We start from the raw sequence: 25,303 nt of genomic DNA on the forward strand, positions 1-25,303 counted from the left end.
CTATCACTGCCTTCTTGCTGTGCTAACACTGTTCCCATGCCAATGCAACCCACAGAAGATGCACCGTATATTTACTGGAGTGTCAGACTTTATGTATTTGGGGTGCTTACTGGCTGAAGTGAAATTGTGCGGCAGCCACCAGGCTGTGTCTTAATTTTGCATTGAGACCAAGTATATTTTAAATAAGATTACTGATTGTTAGGATTTGGTGTTTATATTTGACTGGGGTTTGTCTGTGAACGCTGTGTCTCCTTTCACTCAAGAAACATTATAGTGCCTACCAGAGGTGAAGAGAGTTTTGTGATTAGAGAATGTTGGGTTGGTTTGACTGAAAGTGAAGTGTGAGGGAGGTTTAACCAGAGTTAAATTTAGCTGAAGTCTGCAAGGAACTGTGAAGTGCCCACCAGGTTTCCTGAGATGCCTTCATTTCTTGTAGCAAGGTAGTTCTCTAAAAACCGACCCTGGTACTTTTTAATGTTAGTCAGAGAGTAGCCACATACTCCTTAATTATTGATCCCATTAACCCATATGTTAATGTGGAGCTGTGAGGTGAGATCCTGTTGTTATAGGATTAGAGGTGAACCAGTAGGAACCCAATTTAAGCAGTACTAATAGAAGGTTATCCCGTGAAACATTAACAGATGAGCCAGCAGGTAGGACAGAATGCATTAGAGCATGAACAAATATTTCTGCTTGGTCCCTAGGGAAAAAAAAAGAATTTGGTACCCCAGTGGTGTGGAAATAGATTTTTTTATATGGTGTCAAAAACAGCTGTTCCCGGAAAATAATTTTCCTAACACGGTTGGGACACACTCAGAAAGAAAGTGTCCATTTACATGGAAATAATAATTTGCCCTTCAGGATACCCATTAAAAGATTTGAGTAATAGAGTTAAAAGGCCCCTCAGGCCTACCAGGTATTAAGAATCTCTTCTTAAGAGAATAATATAGTATGTATTACTTTCCATTTGGAATCTAAATCCAAAGTATGAAGCAAAAGGTGGCTGGCATTCCTGGGCCAGACTGGACAAAACTGGAGAAATGTTTCGTTCAAATACAATGTGTTTTTTATAAGGTCTGAATCTGAAATATGATTTATAATAAGAATGTACTTCATATAAAGTATCTAATGCACAGTGACATTTGCTACAGAGAATGGTTTGTAGTCTGAAGGTGAAACTTATTTACAGGACTAAAGAAACAATCATTTTTAGTTAACTCTTAATACTAGATCGGTTTCTTAATTTCAAATTAAAATGTTCTTTCCATAGAGCCAAACAGATAGGCACCTGTGACTAATTGCTAAGCGGTAAACAAACCACTGGCAAATGCTGAGGGGGTAAGAAACATATGTAGTCTAATGCTGTGTTCTATGTGACGCAGGTTTTTACTTCGATCCAACATTTGTGACCTATGACTTTTGCCTTTGACAGAGTGATATAATATTGGTTTTATCATATAATTTCTTCATGCTAGGGAAGTATATAGGTTTAGGGTGGTTCGACTACGCTTAACTAGTTTTTATATTTTACTGATTCTGTTTCCCTTAGAATATAAAGGCCATGTGGGAAGTTCTCATTGCTAGTACCACGACTAAGATATAAACAGTTCTCATGCCTTATTCTCACAATGCTTCTGAGCCAAGAACTGTCAAGTCATGTTTTTTTTTATCTAGTGTAGCAATATCAAAAGACCATGTTTTCTGCGTGTCAGAATGGGAAGAAGAAGGAAATGATTTGAGTAGACAGTTTTTATAAGATGTTGTAGGTGGTTTTCTTCCATTCTCTTTATCTATTATTCACTTGTGCTAGTGCAGAAATGAATATTGAAATAACTGCTAGTTATTTTTTTCTAGTCGAGATTAGTGTACAATGAGTGTAGATAAAATACTATTGTGTTGTTTGACCTCACAGAACCAAGATGGAGAAAATGTACCTAGCAAGTCCCTGCTAAGAAGTGACTCCTCCTCTCTGTGATATTCTGCATGGGCATCAACTCCATTGTTAGATTATTTTCCTGCAGACAAGTGAGAAAGGAGTGTAAGTGTTCGTAAAAGAAATGTCCATGCATATGAAAATATATGAAAGTACTGCAAGAGCCATAGGTGTCCGTGGAAGAGAGCGGTGTATGTGAATCTACAGCACTACATGAAAAAGATCTAGCAATGGAGTGGATGTTCATGCACAATATCACCGAGAGGAGGAGTCACTTTGCCTTGTGACTCGAGAGACTTCTTTGAAGAAAAACAACTTGCACACATCCAGACCCAACACTAGATGGCAGGAGTATGCAGAGCATGTGTATCTACACATGCCATTGAACATGGTATTTCTCTTTTAAATAAATAACCATTATTTTCCTCTAGCAATGTCTTTTCAGTGAATTTTATAGCAGTGTGAGAGTGGTCTATGACAACAGATGAAGCCTCCAATAGGGCAAGACACAACATTGGCAATAATATTATAAGGAAGTAATTGCACGTGTGGTGCATGCTGTGTCGCTTTATTACAAGAAGCGGCTAAAAGTGCTTTAAAGGGGCTTGGTTCAGACACAATGGATACTATGTGTGTAGATACGAGGTTCCAGAGGGAAGAGTTACAAGTGTAACTGTTTGATCGAGTATTGCTGCTCTATTATGTAGAAATCTGCATTTTCCCTTTCTTTTCTACCCTTTCACTACACCTCCCCCACACGCCTACCAATCACTTTCCATTTAAGTAATACACCATGCTTCCAACACTGATAACATAAGGGTCAAGACTATAGTTTTCTTAACACTTTAATGCTTTTGGGAGTGAATTAATCTATTGCTAGAATAGATATTGCTAGAATGTGGTTATTGTCAACACCCCTAGGATCATTTCTATCATCCATGGCGTGGGCCTTTGGGAGACCCAATTGGTGAGGGCTCCAGTGCTGATACATCTTATTTGGAGAGATGTGCCTACCAACAATCACTTCAGACTAGCTTGGATTGAAAGGGAAAGATACTTTGAATTGTATAAATTTCTACCGCACATTCTGTAAAACATCCATGTTTATTGTATTCGTCTTGGTTTACCCCATATTGCTCTTTACTTTCACGTCCCCCCTCTCCCCCAAAACTGTGAAAGGCTCTCAAATCTCTCATACGTCAAAACTATAAATCGTTTAAACTCATTGTAAGTGGCAGTAACTGACCTCCAAAGGCTGTGCGTGGTAATGGTCAGTAGGGTCCTTCAGTTCTGCAGCTTCTTTCATCAAGCGCTTGACAGCTAAGGGAGAAAGAAAAGGAAAATATGAAGCTTTTCAAATATCTATCACACCAGCTGTTTCTGTGTTTTTTTTGTTACAACCTAACCACATCTAGCACAGGGCAACTCCCAGGGAGTTATCTTGTCACCAAACCTAAAGGTTTGAGTGTCCATTATTTATAACCATGTACAAATGAATACCTTGTGAGTTCAAATGATTGGTAAATACTGATGCATGTTATTTCTTTGCTTTCACATACCATTCATGTGCATTTCACTTTGATTTCCTTCAGCCTCTTTCATTGGCCTTCACGTTTTTGCACTGTGTCAGTGCATGTATCATGTGCCATTGACTAGTATCACATTGAATACAACATGAACAGTTACTTACAGGTAAATGATTACGAACAAGAGCAAGATGGAGAAAAATGTTGCTACTTCGTGCCGACCCCATAATGCAGTTGTTAGTTGCATAATTATTCTGTCGTACATTTTAGTTGGGACTTCATATTCAAAATGGATGCCATTAAATAAAGGGGTGGAGGCACTCCGAAAAAGGGCCGCTTTTACAGCATCTATAGTTGTGTTTGTACTTTGAACACCAGCTGAACATCTGGATGCATTTTCAGAATTAATCATAGACACATATACATACTCTGGGACTTTCCGATGACAGCCAGAGGACTAAAAAAACAAAGACGACTAACCACATGAAGCTGTCTCTAGAGTCCAAGCTTTCTGTACTACAACGGGTGAAACCATGCAGGCTTGGCGCAGATGTCCTAACTCTGCAGAGGAGGACTGTGACGTCAACGGTACACTACTCAAAACTCATATTCTGTGGTTAGAAAGCTGCAAAAGAACGGGGTCAAATGTGAAAATATTTGAGTCAACGTAAACCAGTATGTTTGGCAGCATGAACCAAAATCTTTCTTTATCTTGAAGTCAAGAACGTTACATCTAATAATTTTGTCTGTGTTCATCAACAGTATGTTTGCGTGCGCACTTCCTCGACTGTTAGATCTGTTGTGATCCTAGGTGGGAGCTATTTTGGTATTCTCAGTGAGTAACTAGCGAGATGTTCTTATCTTGTGGGGGCGCAATGCCTAGCAGTGTGAAGGAGGCGGTGTCAGAGAGGCCTGCACATTATAATTGTCAGTACTAAAACATATTGGAAGCTACTTTGACCTAAAGGGAGGGCCCCCCGGAGGGGTGGGGGTTGCTGTTCGCCTGTACACAAAAAATATGAGGGACAGCAATCATAGAGGACCCAGTAATCTATTTTGCAACATGAGCAAGGCAGGGAAGCTGTCAAATGAGCAACCAGGGTTGGGGACATGTGGAGTAGCCATGTCAAAGATAGAGATGCTGCCTACTGCTAGACACATACATTTCATAAATGAGGAAAGAAGAATAAACAGATTCCAACTTCACAACCCAAGCAGACACTGCACAAACGTTAACGGCCCAGATTTCAACTATTCCAATTAGGCTGAAAGAGGGAATATTTTGAGCACATGTTTGTGCCAAAAGATCCTCATATGTTTCTGTCTATTAAATAGAGATTACAAATATCTGGTTTCCACGTCTAATGTGGAGAAAATACCCTGTTCCAGCGAAATTCGGTTATAAGAGGTTAGATCAAACAAATAACCAATGTAGGACCTCTACTAAACTAGCCCTGGTCTGAACACACACATATATTCACTACAAAAGACCCGTTATGGTTATATTGGATCATAATACCTTAATGCACGTCTACAAAATGTCTAGAGTTCACAGAAAATAACAAATCTAGGTTGTGCGCTGTGGGCCAACTTTGTTTCACGATTCACAAAACCTGAACTGGATTTGCAGATTCTGAGAACCTAGGATGCCTGTGGGGTCTACTGAGGCTCGAGGATCTGTGAATCCCACAACAAAACTTACTTTTTATACATTCATTTTAATGTGAGGCTGGTCCCTTTAGGGTTTCCGCATGAGCTTGGAAGTCAAGGTATGCTCAACCTGCGCCCTTGTGTCCTATTTTTCATTGTTCCCAACACTGAGTTGCAAAATACTTTTTTTGGCAAGAGCCAGCCCATCCGAATGTGGCTCCAGATCAACAAATCTGTAACAGATGACGGGACAAAAAAAGTTACCTTGCATGAAGGTGTGTCTGTTTTTTATTAATTTGAGGACCTTCTGTGGATTTTGCATACCCATGGAGGTTTGTAAAATAACTGTTAAGATATCGCTATTATTTACCTCTTGCAGAGCCAGCCCAAAACCTTTCCATAAGGCTTATTTCTACAAAAATACCCAGGGATTTTTCTCCAAACAAAAGGCACACAGAATCAATTTCTAATTTCAATTTAGGCTCAGTAAAATTCCGTCCAGTGATTTTTGTTGTAGTGAAGAGCAGAGTTTCCTATCGAAGTTAAAATAGTAAACATTCATTTTTTTAGGGATTCGCACAAAAGTGGATATGCCAAATTTAGACACTCTCACTATTTCTGACAGAAAGGTTTTGATTAGTTGTCTAATGGCGCCAAAGTTGTAGGCTATGCAAAAAAAATCATTTTTAATGGAAAGCAAGACTTAACCATGACTACAGAGACAGCAGTGGCAACTCTGAAATACATATGCATTACAGAGAGATCACCCATGTCTTATGTTTAGGTCACAGTTTTCTGAATTACTTTGTCACCATTTGCAAAATCTGCACAAGACTGCCCAATAAAAAAACTTCATTCACTTTGGTATCAGCGTAGCAAGTTGTGCATTGATCCACCAAGAGGAGGGCAAACAAAAAGGGGAGGGTCAAAAAGGTGACATTGTCATTTTCCATTTTAACTCCCACATGATCCTTTGCTCCTTGATGTACAAAAAAGACTGATTGCAATTACCCAAACTTGGCATGAAAGTTGAACTTGAATTAATTAAATAAATGTCTTAGCTTTAGTGTTAGTCTATTCAGTAGTTTGTGAGGCAGTTTTGTGAGCGGAGGATATGGAACCTCAACCGTAGGGACTGAGGTTGCTTGCCTCTGATGTTCCGGTGTCCATCCTATTATGGTTATGCAAAGGGGGAGGTACAACCCCTTCAACACTTGACAATCATGCAGCAACCCAATAGGCTGATTGTCCAAACCATTGCTTTACTTTCTCAAAAGAAACGTATTTAATGCACACTAAGTGGAATAGAATAAACACAATATACTGTGGCTAGGCTGCACTTCCATCCAATCGCTGTCCATGGCTTCCCTTCTTCTTCTGGTCCAGGTTGTTCTCCCCCCAGGATTAAGGCAATAGTCTGATTAAGGCTCACATGCAGATCCTCCACTCTTTTGTGAGCTGTCTTCAGTCTCTTAGTTCTTACTGAGTTGCGTTGCTTAAGTTTTATCCCCAATGGTGGTTCAACCTGTTCAAGCAGCCACCCAGATCTGTGTCCACACATTTGATCCTTCCTTGCTTTTGGAGGGGAAAGTACACAAACAGGCAGAGCTGTTCTGGTCTCGTTGACTGCAGCCATCAGCGATGCTACACATCTCCGAAGACTGTAGTCGGCGTCAACAAAACAGCAATGGCAGTCCCCGTAAGACCAGACCACACAGGGAACACGTGCTCTGGGTCGATGCAGCCGAACATGGAGCGATCTCCTCTTGGCGCTGCTGCTATGCAAAGACCGATCTCTGGGCAACAAACTGACTGACTGACCTAACCTCTTCTGGACAGTGCTGCTTAGTTAAGGTTGTGCTTCTTTAGGGCACTACGGCTTAGAGCAGGACATGCTTCTTCTGGCCACTGTGACTTGGTAAAGGGCCTGGTGGATTCTGTTTGCAGCCCTTTCTGGGCTTTGGCTATCTTTATAATTCCCACCAGGAACCTCTGTTGGAGACAATGTGACCCGCTAAGGTACACAGCTCCCTCTCTGCAGCTGTCATTTTCTGGAAACCCTTCCCCATCTCTGGGGTCTCTCTGCACCTCACTCCCACCCAGACAGTTACTCACCTTACAAGATTGGCTGGCTCCTTCCCTCTTTCAGAAGACAGGCTGGCTTATAGACACTTCCAATCAGGTATACAGCTTTTCCAGCAAGAACTAAACTCAGGTGAGGTCCCCAACATCTGGGAAGCTGGCTGTCGGCCAAACACAAGTTCAGGTTGCACACCAGTCCTCTGAGTATTCTATGGAGGACTCCCTTCCTTGGTCATAGAAAACTCAGAACAGGAACAGCAATAGACGTATTGAGGTCCCGCTTTTACACAGTAACGGCAGAGAGAAAATTAGGAGCAACACTATGCTCTTTCGGAATCCTTTCAGGTAATTCTTTGTTCATGCGTCCTCTTCAAACTGCTATCGAGACACTGCATTTGTTGCCGTTTCTTTCTGTCGTCATGAGTACAATAGAAGCACAAAGAGGAATGAGCTTTATTCACCTGGCTTTCAATATCCAAACTTAAAGAGTGATTAGGAAAAGACAAAAGTTTAGGGTTACCATACACTAAACAGCAATGCTTCAGGGAGAGTGTTCCACAACACATTACTCAGAAAATGTCCTAACCGAATTTCTAAATTAATCTTGCCTCCTTGTCCTTCACTTAAATGATCTCCTCCCTCCTACTTCGGGAAGGTCAGCAATACACTTCCACTGTCTGTGAATACAACCTAATCTCCCACCTTGTACACAATGTCAGGTCAGGGTTATCCAAAATGTATTCCAAAGGCCTCATTTACTCTGGTTTACTCATATGCACCATGCATGTACCACACAGGCTACAAACACTTTTTGTTGTTAGCGTTAGGAGTTGGATCAGTGCAAAGAGGCAGAACATTACATGAGCAGACCAACAGAACTCTATGCCAGTGAGTGGAGTCTGCCCAAAACAATGAATTCACAAAGTAAAGTATGCTGCAGTCACCACTCTATGTTCTAAATCCATGACAGGGACAGTTATCCAATGTCTGCCACTGATAATAGCCACTCCAGGTCACTGGACAGGTCTAGGACCTCACTCTTGTCAAGATATGGCCCCACCCCCTTCGCACATGCTAGATTGGTGTGATGCCCTAGCCAAAAATCAAAAACCAGGATACCAATTACACTTAGTCGGCTCCTCATGGCAGGGGAACATGAATGAACACCATGAAGGGGACACTCCTGTCCCAACATTAGAGTTTTAAATTGTTTCAGTCTGGGCACAAAGAGATTCAATTTTAGTGGTATCTTGACAGTTGGAATGGTGTCTTTCTGCTTTGCTAATGGGTCAGTGTGGAAAGAAATTTTTTTTTTGCAAATAAAAAGTAGTTCATTTTTTGGACTTGCACAAAATTTGGCACACATGTGCTTCTCTAGATGGATTTATAGGAAATTCAAAACAAGAGTGAGCCAAATATGCTAAATTCCAGGCACATCTGTGATGCGGCTCCAAAGATATTAGCAAATCAAAATATTTTTGACAGCTCTCCCCCAGTTCCTTTTCAATTTTCTCTCTTCCCCTTGAAAGATCTGCATTCAACTTGACATGCAAACAGAAAACTAAACAAGTTAAAGTGTTCCTTAAGACAGTGGAATTCGTAAAACAATATCACGGTTGACCATTTTTGATGCCCCCTTTAACTTCGCCCCCCTTGGGGGGCCAGTGCACATTTGAAAATGCTAACACTGGGCTGAACGTGGTAAATGTCTGCCATATTTCGTGTAAATATGACAAATAGCACAAATGTTATAAACAAATCAGTATGCATATATATGTTACACATGTGGCAATGGCACCTGTGTATTCCTGGTTAGGTCAGAGTTTCCACTCAAAAGCCATTTTTTGTTTTCTTAATAACTGGTACTGTTCAGCACAAAAAGTTCCAGTACCCCCCCAAAAATAAGAGAGAAAAAAAATATCACCCATATTGCGTTCAGCAGAGCAGGTTTTGTACAGCTAAATTGCGAGGACAAAAAAGGGGGGGGAGGAGGGTCATAAAAATTACATTCCTCATAGGATTATTTGCTCCTGAACACAGAAACAATCACTGGCAAAGCCAATTTCTCTGGCTTTAGCTACTGGGCTTTCGGCTTTCCCAGTGCTAATTTTGTTTGTGAACGGTTTTTGTGTGTAGTCACCCACTGTAAGAAAATAAATGCCTGAAGCCAATTGCTGCTGCATACAGCCTTCGACCGCCACAGGTGCTCCAGAGTGCCAGGCCAACAACCCTTGTCAGATCAAATGGAAGCATGAGAGGATTGCTCTGGACATAACTTGCTAATAAATAGACTGTCCATTAAAGTGTCAAGATTGCTAGCAAATGAATACGTTTTTGCCCCCAGCCCTATGACTGAGTCTCCTCTTGACAGATATGCAGGCCTCATTATTTTAAGAGTAAGCTAATCGTGCTAAGTGCCTGCCAAATTTCATACAGGTCAGCTATACAACACCAAAGATATCAGCAAACCAAACATTTTAGAGATCCCACTTTAACTATGCCCTTTTGTGAGATCTGCCTGAGACTAGAGATTCACGTACTCGGTCTGACTTGCCAACAAATACAATGCTCGATCTTAGAATAGCGCCAAAATTACTATGAAATTAACACTTTTTTTTACCACCTCCATCAAACTGTGCCCTTCCTTGTGGAATTATGTTAAACTCAATACATCAAGGGCAAGCTAAACAAGATAAAGGTCTGACAAATTTTGCACAGATCTGTGATTAAGCACCAAGCATATCAGCAAATTAAGTTTTTTGTTTTTTTCTAAACTTACCTTTAGAATTTGCTTCTCTAATTACAACTGCTCAAAACTTAAAATAAAAACTGTGTACCACCCATTCTAAAGATTTGCCAGATTTGAGAAACGGTCTCAGTTATCAGTAAATGAACATCCCCTTTAACTATGCACCCCTTGATGAATCAGCACAAATGTGAAAATACTAAAAGTGAACTGAACATGCTAAATGTCTGTCAAATATAACCAATCTAGTTATGGATAGGTCAGAGTTTCCATTTTTTATTATTTTTAATTACAATTTTGGCACAGTTCAACAAATCTGCACAAAACAGAGTAAAAAAATGTATCAACTTGGGATTCAGCACACCATGTTTCGTGCACATTGGTCAAGTGTCCCCCCCGCAAAAAAAAGGGGTGCAGGTAAATACAAAAAAATGGTATTTCACATTTTATCTCCCTTATGACTTGACCCTCGCTACAGCAAGAATTGCTGAACAGAATACACTATTAAAATCAAATTAGAACTTTAATAAAGGACATTTGGTTTGGCTGTAATCAGTTCAGTAGTTTGAGAAACTAGTATTTTAAAATGATTTCAGTCTGTGAATAAAGATGTTGCATTACAGAGATATGTCAACAGTCAATTCAGGAAGATCCACAACCTTAAGTTTATAGACCTTCTGCGAGACCAAAATTCAAACAAGTATTCAAACCTAATTAGACAAGGGAGCTTTATTGTTCAAAAGTCCCTTTCGAGTCCACTAAACAAACCTCCGGTTCACAGACCCAAAGCTCTCAGATTGGCTGGCAGCAACTGAGAAAACTATGGTGCAGCTGCCATTACAGGCTCCGGGGGGTTGGGGGTGGGGGATAGGTCCACCAAGTCAAAAAATGAATTGAAAAAGCCTGGAACCCAACAAAAAACAGACATTTAAAAAAAGGATATTTTGTCTCAGTGTTCGCAGACCCCACCACAAGAATTGTGGGTCCCAGCACAGCCCCCAGCTTAGTTAAGGAGACCTAGACAAAGGCCTGCAAATCTTCAGCATGATGTGCAGGTCCCTTACTGGAAAATGGGATCTGTGAACCTATATCCAAAGACCATGCAATAGGTTCACGAATCCCAATGGAGGTCCAACAAGGCTAGGTTTGAATAGGGTTCTCAAAACCCTAGACTAGGGTGCCAAAACCCCTGGTACAGAGTTCCAAAACACCTGGTCTAGGGTTCAGAAATTCTGAAAGAAAAAAACAAATCTAGAAAAAGGAGGGGCTATAGGCAGAGCACAGTGGGGGGGTGGCCACTCACGGAGGGTTTCAGCCAGCCCCTTCACCCCAAACCCCACTGAGCACAGTCTAAAGTTATAACTTACTCCCTCCTTATGCATTGTTTAAGACCTCACTTATAACATCATTCATAACATGTTGGACAGAATCAAAGATCCCGTCATGAGTTATGACTCGTGATAATAGATGAATGTCAGTGTTTTTTAGAACTTGTTTTGTAACTATAACTTAACTTTAACTGTGCTTCTATTGATAAATGTCTGGGTTTTAAAAAAACGAAATTAAAGTGTCATAATCAAAGCTATCCATAACTTCACTTATTTCTATTATTTTTAGTGTGTATATTTGTGTGTATCTCTAACAGGGGTTGTTGTTTATCCTCAAGGTTTTATTTCTGCCTATTACCTTGATAATTAAGGTTTGCTTCTTTACATGAAACCACATTAATGGCCCATAAAATATAACTAATAGACTTTCCTGTAGTACTTCTCACCAAACTAAATCACTGACATGCAGAGCACAGTATGTGGTGCGGATTGACCCACTAGATTTTGTTTAATCAAACCTGTAAATTCTAGTAGAAGCAGCATCTGTTACAAACGCGAGAATTGAGATTTTCCTAGCCTTGGTGTCTGAAAGGCTAGATTTTATTAAAGACACGGAGGCGAGTATTATGCAGTCTTTTCTTGCTTTAATTACGAACAGCAGCCAAGCAAGAACTACAGTATCCAGAAACAAAAGAACTACAAAATGACCTCATAGTGTAGTAACCAATGGGATATCACAATGCACTACTAATATCTTAACTGCGAGCAACAAGTCCTCTTTTCTTGATGCGAACTAAAGAGGAGAAGTAACCAAAACAATCACATAGAACATAAAAACCAAAGTCATAAAGTCCATGCAACCATCTCGAAGATGACGGAGACCGAAGGACGACTGGAAGGTATAATCGATGTCGCACAAATCCAAGCTTGGTAAGAGACGTTGGTGTGTATCACCCTGAGCCAACACCGGAAGAGGGAGTTGGTACTGAAAGAGAGAAACAGGGCGGGTTAAATCGTGGTGGGATAATACTCGCCTCCGTGTCTTTAATAAAATCTAGCCTTTCAGACACCAAGGCTAGGAAAATCTCAATTTTATTACAAGACCGGAGGCTCCTATTATGCATGTTCAAAGCATTGCAATCACAGAATCTGAGACATGAGAAATCGGTTTACAATAAAAAGTTCTAAACGTATTTTCATTCGACCAGTCTGCAGATCTGAGAATATCCTGTAAAGAGGAACCTGCCCAAAAAGCACGAGAGGCCATAGCCCCCCTGGCCGAATGGGCACCAAAGGCACTAATATCAATGCCAGCAAGGGACATAACCCATTTAACCCAACGAGCCAGGGTAGGGGAAGACACAGGAAGGTGAGGTTTCTGAAAGGAAATAAGTAGTTGGGATGAAGAGGATGATCTCAAATCTGCAGTACGGGTTACATAAGTTTTTAAGCAATTTGCAACACATATATTGGGTTGAGAGGGAAAATATGGATAATTAATACTAGACAAGTTAGTTTTCGTACGTTTTTTGATCTGAAACGAAACACCAAGGGGAGAAAAGAAAAAGGAAGTAACATCCAGTGCTCTAACATCTGAGATCCGCTTGATAGAAACTAAACATAAAAGGATGGTTAACTTAGCCGAAAGCTGTTTGAGAGATAATAATTCATTATCAGGCCACGAGGTAAGAAAACGCAACACCAGAGTAACATCCCACATAACATTATATTTAGGAGACGGTGTATTAACGTATCTTACTCCCTTTAACAATTGACAGACCAGGGGATGCTCTCCAACTGGCCTACCATCAACTCTTTGGTGTTCCGCAGAAATGGCAGATCTATACAAATTAATAGTGCGATAAGCCTTACCTTGAGAAGCCAAAGAAGCCAAAAAATTTATAATTAATACTACATTCGCTGAAAAGGGATCTGAATTCCTGTCCAGGCACCAGCCGCACCAAAGGGACCAAGCTGACTTATAGGCCCTGGAAGTTCCCGGGGCTCTGGCCTGCTGGATAAATTTAACAGCGTCCTCCGAAATTCCTGGGACTCCCCAGGACGACCCGAAACTTTCCAAGCTATGAGGAACAGGGATCCGTCGAGAATCAACTGATGTTGATGGCCCTGAGGATTCAAGAGGAGATCGGGAAATTGGGGCAGCCAAAGAGGCGGAGCGATCGCCAGCTCTAATAGAGTCGGATACCACGGTTGGGTCTGCCAGAAAGGAGTTACAATCACCAGAATAGACCGTTGCCTGCGCACCTGAGCGAGGACTCTGGGGATGAGAAGGAAAGGGGGAAAAGCATATAGAAGGGAAGTCGGCCAAATCTGAAGAAAGGCATCTGTGGCCAGGGCTTGTGGATCTGGCCTCCAACTGAAATATGAAGGAAGGTGAGAATTGAGGCGAGAAGCAAACAGATCTATAGACATTTCTCCAAAGACAAAAGAAAGGTGACTGAACACTGAAGGGTGCAGTTGCCAATCGCTGGAATCGTGAAGGTGTCTGGAATACCAATCCGCTACTGTATTGAATCTGCCTGGCAGGAAAACCGCCTTGACTGAAATCCGACGAGGCAGACAATATTCCCAAAGATGTTTTGCCAGAGAGGAGAGTATCTTTGACCTGGTACCTCCTAGGTGATTGATGTATCTGACCGCGGACAAATTGTCCATCCTGAGAAGGATGGTGCAACTTACCCTGTTCTTTGCAAAAGTGCGGATGGCAAAGGAACCTGCAAGCATCTCTAAACTGTTGATGTGCAAGAAGGACTCCTTCAGAGACCATGCGCCCCCAGTCGAGAACTGACCACATCTCGCGCCCCAACCCGTCCGACTTGCATCGGATTCTAATACAAGATCTGGGGCGGCAGAGAAGATAGTTCTGCCGTTCCAGGCATCTAGATGGGTTAGCCACCACTGAAGCTCTTCTTTGGATTCGGCATCTAAGACCAAGGGATCCGAATAAGCGAGACCCTTGTGAAGATGACGTATTTTGAGCCGTTGCAGGGCTCGATAATGTAAAGGACCTGGGAAGATTGCCTGAATGGAAGAAGCTAACAGACCTACTAGGCGTGCCAGATTTCTGAGAGAGATCTGCGGAAGGGAAAGGGAGTGGCGAATCTCCTTCTTGATCAATGAAACCTTGTGTTGCGGGAGCTGCAACACCGATAGAGTGGTATTTATTCGAAAACCGAGAAACTCCAAAGATTGAGTCGGAACTAAAACCGACTTTTGCACATTGATGAGAAAACCTAAATCGCGAAGGAGATTTAGACACAGTTGAAGATGATCTAGAAGTAGATTTTTGTCCTGTGCCATCAAAAGGAAGTCGTCCAAATAGAGAATTAAACGCACCCCGTGAGACCGGAGAAAGGCTGCGACGGGTTTGAGAATCTTGGTGAAACACCAAGGAGCGGAAGAAAGGCCGAAGGGAAGAACTCGAAAGCGGTAAAAAGAGTCCTGCCATTGGAATTGAAGAAACTTCCTGTGTGAATGATGAATTGGGACTGTGAGATAGGCATCTTGCAGATCCAGTCTGATTAGCCAATCTCGGTGAAGCAGAATGTCCCTGAGATGGAGAATAGTCTCCATCTTGAAGTGACGATAGAATATAAAATTGTTGAAAGCCTTGAGATTCAACACCAGACGAAATTTGTGATTCTTCTTCTGAACTAGAAAGATGGTGCTGAGGAAGCCCGAAGAGTCGAATTGAACAGGCTCTATTGCGCACTTGGCCAGGAGAGATTGGATTTCGACGCGCAAAAGCTCGTTTTGCTCTTGGGAAAAAACTAGGGGTATAGGGACGCGACTCTGAACTGGCATCTGATAGAATTCTAACTGGTACCCTTGAACAGATTGAATCACCCAGGGATCTGAGGTGAGAGAACGCCATGAATCGAGACACAGAGCTAATCTGCCCCCTACAGGAGGAAGGCCAGAAGCGGAAATACTTACCGGAGGTTTGGTCTCCCCTGCTGGAGTAACCTCTGGACCGGTAGCCTCTTGAACGACGGGGATAGAACTTCGGTTTGTATCCTGAATAGGATTCAGGTTGAGATTGCTGGTTGAAGGAGTCTCTGTTGGAATATTGATTCCTGATGGAGCGGCCGGCAAAGCGACTCCTGCCTTTGCCGGCCCTGGCAAAAACCCGAGACGAAAAAATTTTCTTCATCGAAAGCTGGGCCTTATCCAGAGAGGCAAAGGTGGACACATATTTGCCCAAATCTTTAATAAAAGAATCTCCAAATAACAGGCCTTTGGCCAAAGGACCCTCATCTTTTGAGGCCAGAGAAGTTAATTTGGGATCGATCTTTAAAAGCAGACTCTTCCTCCTTTCAATCGAAAGTTGAGTGTTGGCGTTCCCCAGCATACAAATAGCACGTTGCGCCCAGTTTGAAAGGACCTCCGGATCAATAGGGTTACTATCCATTTTTGCTTCTTCCGCCAAATCAAAAATTCTGGTGAGAGGGCCCACCAAATCAAGAAGCTTGTCCTGGCAACCCGACCAGGCTCTATCCACGCCCTTTTTGGGATCCTTGCCGAATTTTGAGAAGAACATCAGCATGTTAGGATCAATTACCGGAGTTGCTGTTATATTATCCGGAAGAGAGGGACGAGGACACTCTGACTTGAGTTTATTACGAGCGGCTTTATCCAGAGGGTGACGTAAAAAGAAAGAAACATAATCCGCCACATGCTCTGATGGGTACCACTCCTTTGAATTTGGATGGACCATGAAGGAGGGATCAAATAAGGGTTCACCAGCATGGTCGACTAAATCGTGAGACACTAGGTGTACGTCACCACCGTCAGGAGGAGAAATTCTACGCCTTTTCTCCAGAGGCCCATAAGAAACTGGATCTTCTGATCCGTCCACATCGCCCTCATGGCTGGAAACATTATCATCGTCATCCGTGTCTCTTAACTGCGAAATATATAAAGGAGAAGGAGGGGGACCCGATTTATAGACCTCTCGGGTGGAAGGACCAGAGGAAACGCCTTTGGACGTCATTGGGATAGTGGTCGCACGTTTCCTGCTCTTATTAAAAGGCAATTTGGAAGAAGACATCATCTTTGAAACCGAGGCTTCAAAATTTTTGGTAACCTCAGACATGGAAACTGAGACTGCCTGCTGTACAGAGTCCCTTATGAAGGACTTCAAACTCTCCTGAAACACCTGGGAATCCTCTTCCCCAGCCATAATGTAAAAACACACTGGTCACCGAAGGGTTAATTTTTTTTTTTTTTTTTTTTTGAGGAAAAAGAAAAAGGAGTGTCTGAAGGGGCGGGACCGAGCCAAGGGAGGCGGTTCAATGCAGTCGAAGTCGACTGACAGACGAGGGCAGGAGTTGAGAATGCCAAACGAGGCAAAGTGAGCCAATTATGCTCAAATAGCAAGCAAACCCGGTCGGAAATAAAGACGCGACGCGAGTATCAGCTGACAAAGTATGCCGGCCCAAAGAATGTGAGGAATGCTACGCGTGCGCTGAAAGGAATGCGCCGCGCTCGAGCGCGCGTCCTCAACGGCCGAAGACGGCCGTTGAGAGACGCTGTGTCGGAAGAACAGAAAAAAGGACGCGCGTTCCCTTATAATAACCGCGCGCTAAACACACAAGTTTCACAATGCAATAGTAATAACAGTAAGCACAATAAACAACCGAGCAAGTAATGTAGGTACTTATCTTGACTGCGAGCAGCAAGAAAAGAGGACTTGTTGCTCGCAGTTAAGATATTAGTAGTGCATTGTGATATCCCATTGGTTACTACACTATGAGGTCATTTTGTAGTTCTTTTGTTTCTGGATACTGTAGTTCTTGCTTGGCTGCTGTTCGTAATTAAAGCAAGAAAAGACTGCATAATAGGAGCCTCCGGTCTTGTAATAAAATTAAGAAAGCCCGTGGAAATTGCCACTACTTTCAAACACCTATCAACAGTTTAAGCAATACCATGGCCTAGAAAATACAACATCAATGCCTAGTACAGATTTAAAGTCGTGCAAATGTCAGCTGTGCAATTGTTGCAGCATTAACAGGCAAACAAATACAGTACAGTGAATAAAAGTACGCCGCTGCAGCAATCCGTGTGTAAGTTGCTGTTCATGGAGTGAAATCCCAGCAAAGCTTACTAGGCCCTCATCCTTTTGATAACCATATAACGAACGAGAAGGAACTGCATAGGAGAAACCCTTGTTCATCACAGCAATATCAAACCACAAGAACACGAGTCAACGTTTGCTAATCGTGTCCCTCAACATAAATTTCCTGAACTGCATGGCAGGTCTCATACTAGAACAGCATGCAACTGTGTGAACTTAACCAGTGTCGGGACAGCCTGGCTGCCATGTTTTTAGAAATGCCACAGTCCTGCATGGCTTTGCACTCTGTGCTATGTGTTTTTGTATTCTGAAATCGATGGAGTTTTTAGTTTGGAAAAAAAAAATGAAACACATTAAAAAGTGTGATTTATAACGTTAAATAACATGTACCTATCCATCCTATAATTTGTAGTAGGTAGCCTCACTTAGCTATTATAAGCAAACACTCAAATTAACATGTAGAAATGAATTAAGTTAGCCTACCTATATTTTTTTTTTAATGTTGACTTTACATGTTTAAGGTTAAGAGGCCTGCCCACATATTTTCGCAGTTGTTTTGCGCAAAATGTTTTCCTTTATTTTTTTCTCACTGCAGATGCTGTATTTTTCCAAAAGCCTTCTATTAGCTTGTGAACAGGCACGTGTTATGCATTATACGGCTGATAGTGAGATTCTAACAAGGAGAAGATGCCAGGAAGTGCGACTCATGGGAAGAGCTGTCTGAACCAGAGATTCTGCCCAATGTAACAACTCGAGGACGTAGCCATGTTTGAACCATTGTAAAGATGAGTGAAACTTGAGGAGTTTACCTGCTCCCAGCTTTTTTGAGGAGAATGATTCGTTTCTAAGAGTGGGAACAAGCTAAAATGTTGCAACTAGAGTTTTGTTGAATTATATTAGCATGTCTATCTTAGACCAGGGACTCCGACTCCCCAGCTTGCTGCCTCACACATGCTTTGTGCACTACAGAAAGGCTCGCTGACTTCGAATTGAGAAAATCCCACTTCTGCAAATCTCCACAATTTGAGTGCAAAGGCTTTATGCTTGCTCATTCTTGTTCTCTCATCAGAAACCTTTATTTGGATTTCTGAAGCTGGCACCTTATCTATTTGTCTAACCAAATTACAATTTCCAACCTATGCTTCCTTAATTTAGATTAGGGATTCTCCATTATGGAACTACACTTTCTGGGTAGCTGTATTCTATATATTATGTTGGTGCCTGTAATGTTTTGCCTTCCTTTTAGACTACACAAATTTGTTAGAAATATACTTGAGATTTAAAATCCTTATTGTCGTTTCCTGTAGAGCCGAATAGTTTCACGGTTAATGGTAATACATATAAATGCTAGCTCCTACTCATCTTTTCAGATCAACAAACAAAGGTTCATGCAACCAATGGCGGGGTTTGTATGACAACTGTACTCGTAGATTAAGATTCAAAAATTCTCGTTCCGATAAAATGTTTGCCATCTGTGCTGCTGTCTTGCAGTCTACAGTGTCCAAAGAACTTGCCTTTTCAGCCTTTCTTGCTCACACTGGAGTACAGCGAGCCTGCCCTGGCAGTGAAAGATATTTGTGGTGCACTTGGAGGGCCATGCTGTGTTTCTGAAACATTTGGCATTCCACAAGGCCGGCGACAAATCACACTTAAACAATGCCTGTGAGCTGGAAGGTATTGTTGATAGTTTGCTCTGAACTTCAGGACCAGCTCTGTGAACAAACCTTTGCAATTCAATTATTAATCAGAATGGGACTTAGTGCTTAAAGTTATTCTACGATTTGTTGTCAACAAGTGTATGTTTAGCAGTCCTGCAGCCCCTCGGCTCCCTGAAACTGCCTGTGGAGTGCTATAGCATAATATGTATATATACAAACACTAAATACAGAAATACAACAGTTTTTGTACTTAGTGCAATTCTTATTAGTACTCAACTGTTTACTACAGACAATGCCTACATCTTTAATAAGTTATTACATTCCTTCATGTAAAGTTCTAAAAGTAACCTATGCTTTTTTTTTTAACATACACGTGGATATGTTAACGAACTCAGTTCTTGATAAGGGCAAGCTAGGATCTGCTTGTGTCAATTTGTACATGGTTTGCGGTCTGTTGATAATAGCCAAAACAAGAACTGCGTTGTAGTTCCTTTGCCATGATACACTAATGCTTATAAACCACAAGAATTCTTTTAGAAAAAGATGAGTGTGTTTACTGAGCATATCTCCAGTGCCTGGGGGTTCAAATATACCAACTCATGCATTTCAGCGAGCGGCTAAACCTATTCCAGATAACTGCTGCTGCGCGGCTCTCCCATTCACAGCAGAAGAACGTATTCGAACAAACAGCAGCAGTGAATCCATGTTATCACAACCAATGAATTCATTTTATCATTAATGAATAGAAATGCAACACAAAGAAAAATAGACAGACAATCTCATGAGCCACAAACCGCCTCTTCAAATACTGCGCCCTAGATATTCAAGTAGAAGCGGAAATGAACTCCACTTACATTAACCCCTATGATTCACAATGTGGTAGACACACTTCGGACACATATTTAAGGGAAGCCGCTCACAAAATCCCAAATGCACTACAGTTCAGTAACACCTGCCATGATTAGTAGTGCAAGACACCAGATTAGAGAAAAAAGCGTGAAAAGGTACTGCTGTATTTTGGAGTAATATTTCGACTCGTCCGATGGGATTCTGGCCCTCCTCAAACCTTTTTTCTTGTGCTCAGAAGATCGCTACTCGCGCGGACTTACTAGGACGCGCAAGACCCTGACTTATCTCCTTCCTAATCTTCTCTCTGTTCTCTCGTGGGTTTCTTTAAGCACAAATGTGCTTCCCCTTTTGGCTCCCCTGTTAAGCCCCACCAACACACACCCCGCTGTCAAAACCTGTTCTGCTCCACCTTTCTGCAAGACTCAACTCTGGGTCATTCCACACTGGACCCACCCCATGTCACAGGCTTCTGGGTGGGGTTCAGAGGACTGACTCAAACAATCTTTTCAGATCGGAGCCTATTTTTGGCATCACGTATGTTTTGGAATATACATTGGCCAAAACAGTACCTAATCTGAGAAGTTTAATAGCAAGTGTTAGAAAAGGGGCAGAGGACACAGACAGCTATCATCAGGACTAATGAAGGTGTTAAAAGCAGAGCAGGAGACCGGCCTGATAAGAGGACTACTCGGAGGCGTAGAATATATGATCCTCCAAGTAAACATAATGTTTAAAAGAAGGATACAATGTGTGCAAAAGACAGCACAGGAGAGAAAATGGATGCCAGCGTTAAGATTTTATGCACAGTGGGGAAAAGCTTACAAAATAAAACTCCAAAAAAGTGAGTGTGCAAGGAGGTTAGCAGACTCCTACCAATCGCTTTAACAGAAATAACCAAACAAAAAAGGAAGTGGACTGAGTGATGAAGTTCAGTAAAATGAAATATGAAAAATAAGTAGTTGCGGAAAGACAGAATGTGGTTAGTCGATGGACAGAACTAGTGTTGTGTGAAATAAGTGCAGCAGAAATGGAGAAAGAGACCCAAGAGTGCACCTGGCATATGTACTGTTTATAAAGAACATATAGAAAGAAAACATTTAACTATATTAAACGAAGTACCCATTTGCAACTTCGCTATTTAGCTACTTATTACAGCAACAGAAGCATCACAACAAGAAATCCTACAGAGGAAGATTTGGTGATAAGAAGAGGATCTGTGTTGTTGAAAGTTAGGATTCACCTCGCATAAGGTGATCATTTAGAGCAACTTTAAAGAATGAGAGCAGAGAGGTTAAGTACATTCCAGCAAAGATGAAGTTTTAGTACAGGGGTTCCAGTAAGGGTAGACACTGACAACAGGCCTGATTTTAATGTACTAACGCATGGGGGAACAGAGTTAGCACATTAAAGCCAGACAAATACAAGTAATATAACATCAGTGAAGGCACAATTGCCATCAATACAGTCTTGTTTTCGAATTGCAGGGGAGCCCTCACCATAGCCCTTCTTTCATTTCTGTGACACGAAAGAAAAAGGACTACAACGAAGACTGTTTTGTCACCCTAAACTCACATCACAAAGAAATAAAACTAGGACTGTGGGGGTTGGGGGAAATGGATCGGTTTTCACGCTTATGAATTATGAAATGAGAGTGGAACAAAATGACTGTCTCCATTTCACCCACCTAAGAAGAAAATAAAACATCCGGCCAAGTGTGGTTCCAGTGAGGAGCTGCTGGGTACTTCAATTAAAACAGAAGATGGGGACTAGCAATGGCTGACATACCTTTGTACTACTGGGCGATACAACTCCTTCCCATTAATGACTGGCTACACAGGGAGGTGGGATGGTCCCACTTACAGGGGAGAACTGGCCATGCTGGGTTTGGAATACGTGATGACATCCTGTATGGTGTCCCTCTCCCCTCCCACCATCCATTTAGACCATGGAGGGCCGCACTTCGATGGACGGGGTGGAACGGTAAACTTACGCTGGAGACTCCACTGAGGGAGGGCAAATGGCTGGTCCAGGTGTCATCTCTAGAGGGGTTCAGAGGCTGGGACTCTATAGGAATATCCAAGATAGGTGATATAAGGGGAGGAGGCCATATCTAGTCCTTTCAGGATCTTACAACTGAATTCTGCATGCCAACCTCCCAATTCTTTCACTATTTACAACTTCGTCATGCCCTCTCCACTTACCATGAAGTTAGAAGACATTCCTGAGTACAGCCACCTCGAAAGTAGGCTACTCATGGGCCACTTGGGTAAGGGAGAGGTGTGCTAAACCTATAGATTCATAATGGTTCATTCACCCGTTTCGTTACACACTGTGAAGGGAAAATGGTAGGGCTGGACTGGAGCTCAGGACGATGCAGACTGGAGAGATACATGCATGGCCCCCTGGAGTTCTGGTAATATCTGTTAGACTCCGCCTGGATCTGGCAATAGCACTAGACTCTGCCTGGATCATACTATCTGACACCCCGTCGCATGTGGAGGGCAGGCATTCACGAATCACCAGGCTGTTACAGGTGTCAAGATCTTATGGGGGATTCCTTTTATATGGTATGGACATGCCCAGTGATATTTGCGTATTGGGTTACCATTTTAAATGTTCTCTTTGATGTAGTCGGGTTCCCCATTAAGGCATACCCACAAATTACGCTGCTGGGTGTCCTAGATGAGGCGGGTGGTCCCACGGGAGCACTGTACCTCCCCGCAGCCCCTTTGGTAGATGCATGGACGAAAAGCATGGACTGCTGTGGCAAGTTTAAAGAAACAATTTATGAAGCAAGAGACTGTCCTCAGGGTTTTGACCAAGGTGCTTTTTATTTTTATTTTTATTTTTAGGGGGGGCATGGGGGACACTGTGTTGGACTGAATTCAGGAATATATCATTGTAGCGGATCGCTTGTTTTGCTTGTAAGTTGTAAAAAAAGCAATAAAGTGTTTCTAGAAAAAAATAAAAAACAAGATCGAAGGAGGGGCTAGAGGTAGCAACAAGTGAGAAGGGTAGGCAGGGGGGATGAGTAGCGACACACTGGGGTAAGATGGAGTGCTAGGAAGATGTAGGGAAGAGACAACACACTCAGGAAAGAGTGTTGAATGGAAGGGAATAAAGAAGAGAAGACACAAGTGGAAAATGAAAGTGGTTGAAACAAGGAGTTAACAGAGGAAGAGGCCCGTAGCTGTAAAATATTCCATCATGTCTTGCAATGCAGGTGCTCCACCGGAGGAGGAACGATATCCCCATTAGGCAACAGTAAGAGATGAGAGAAAACTTCCACAGGACTGGGAATATGCGAATGACAACGTCTCAAAAAGCCAACAGGAGAAGGCAGCAGACCCACAGCTCAGTCAATATATATTTTATAAGCAACGGGTATGGTTGACAGCTGCACTTTTAAAACTCAGAAAAAAAAGGACTGAAATCTGGAATCTGCAAGGACTATTTGGAATAACTATCAGCTTCAGGTTCAGGTTGCCTGAATATAGGGCACAGTAGCAATAGAACAAGGAGGACCAGTTTACAGCTTTGAAGATTACGATCAATAACTTTTATAAAGCTCTATTCTTAGCTGAAAGCCATTCAGCTTAGCAGCAGTAGCTGGAGCCACAAGTACCTTTGTGAAGATTATAAATGGTCTTTGTGGCAAAGTCAAGTACATGGACTTATGAGGAAAACAGGACAGTAGTTAGCAGAGGCAGAACACTATGCAGTGTTTTTCATTCTTTTTTGGTAGTGGTAGGACTACTACAACTTTAAAGTAAGATGATTAAGTGCCTATGTGAGGAGAGGGGCTAAAGAGGATTCAGGCAAGATAGGACATGAGAGAAGAGATCCAGGGTTTTCATGCTTTGGAGACTTTGGTCGGATGGTGGACACAATGTGGTTCAAGGTTTGGGTTTTAGTATTACTTCAGCGAGAGATGTTGGTGAGAAAGGAGCAAGCTTGATGGAGATATTGGGGAGGTATGAATGATACAATACTAGGAACGTGATCTTAAGTGAAGTACTTTTAGACTAGCTCTAGTGTCCAAGATCTTAAATAAGAAGTACGATGAAAAGTGTTTAATACAGAGAAACTGCATTTTGTGGTAACTCGTAGAGAACAATGGAGAATGACAAAAAACAGACATGCTGAACGGCACACCAAGCAAACTCATTTAGGTGTATGCTGTATCTTTCAAGAACAGCATAAGGCATGGGCATGATGCAATGGAAAGCTGATGGACATATGTGCCTAGGCAATCTCTTTGAGAGCACACTGTTAATTACCTTTGAGAAAGCAAAGGAGGCATTTCAAGTGGGTCAAGTGCAGTTTTTTTTTTACCTTACAAACAACTTGTGGCGACTTAAGAGACACATGGTGGACATTACCCCAGGAGCCGATCACATGCACCAAGTGCAATGTTAGATATGCAACAGAAAAAGAGAGCAAATAAAAACAATGCTATTTCGAGCACTACAAAGAGATGTTAAAAAGCTGGTGTTCCAGGTGACAATAAATATGATAGGGACCGTAGAGGAGAATTAATTGACAAGGACTAGACTTGAGTCCCTAGTATATCGCAAACATCCTTGATTAATGCCAGGTTCCATCTCATAGTTCATTATAGTAAATCATACTTATGGCACTCCAGTCAGGCTACATAACACAGAGCCATGTAAAATCAGATGAGCCACATTTCTGCACATAACCTGGTAGATCACCAAAAAGTAGGTATAATAGGAGGAGACTAAAAAGGAGATATTCTCGAGCCACTGAACAAAATAATAGAGATAGTCATCCATCTTACTGTTAGAATGGCTGGCTCAGCTCAAAGTAGCAATTCACTGGATTAGAGGAACCTTCCACTGTGGTGGGATGGGTGAAAGGTCTTGAGGAGTGGTCTCAGACTTAAAAAAAAAAAAAAATGTTCACGAAGCATGTTCCCAGGAAGACAAGATATCGAATGATTTCTGAGAACTTTCATCATGACCTATTACATCCTTTGAACAGAAATTGTCTGCAATACTTTATATGGAATGTAATCTGGTCTACAATTCACAGCAAGTTTGTCTCATTTGGGCACAAGTGATAAAGTGTATGACAACACCTGGTACATTAAAAAAACAATAATTGTTACATAGTCTGCTGTGATTAAAGACAACGTTATCAGTATTATTTTTATACCAAATGAGATGTACAAATAGGTTTAAGAAAAATATTAGAAATGTTCAGGTGGAGTGGGAGGAATGAGTAACAGGGGTGCAAGGTGGAGAGAGACGAGTGTTGATGGTGTGGCCAATATGTTGAAGATGAAAGCGTAACAAGAAAGTTGGGTCTTGAGATGAGTGCAATAAGAGCCTGTCACTTCCTTCCACCAACAAGGAACGGCAGGTAGTGGCTTTCTGGAGTAAGTTGACATATGTCTTAGGAAAGAAGCAAA

At 41.9% G+C, this 25,303-nt stretch overlaps 1 protein-coding gene across 2 annotated transcripts in view; it reads right to left on the reverse strand.

Moving 5' to 3' along the window:
- The window catches only part of UBE2J1 (ubiquitin conjugating enzyme E2 J1), an 87,018-nt gene that overhangs the window by 49,442 nt on the left and 12,273 nt on the right, over positions 1-25,303 (reverse strand). For both annotated transcript variants that reach the window (XM_069235488.1, XM_069235489.1), the window contains exon 2: positions 3,180-3,253. In XM_069235488.1, coding sequence (XP_069091589.1) covers positions 3,180-3,253 — 74 coding nt within the window. The remainder of the gene's footprint in view (positions 1-3,179; positions 3,254-25,303) is intronic.

Source organism: Pleurodeles waltl, chromosome 5, assembly GCF_031143425.1.
Source record: "Pleurodeles waltl isolate 20211129_DDA chromosome 5, aPleWal1.hap1.20221129, whole genome shotgun sequence".
NCBI classification, from domain to species: Eukaryota; Metazoa; Chordata; class Amphibia; order Caudata; family Salamandridae; genus Pleurodeles; species Pleurodeles waltl.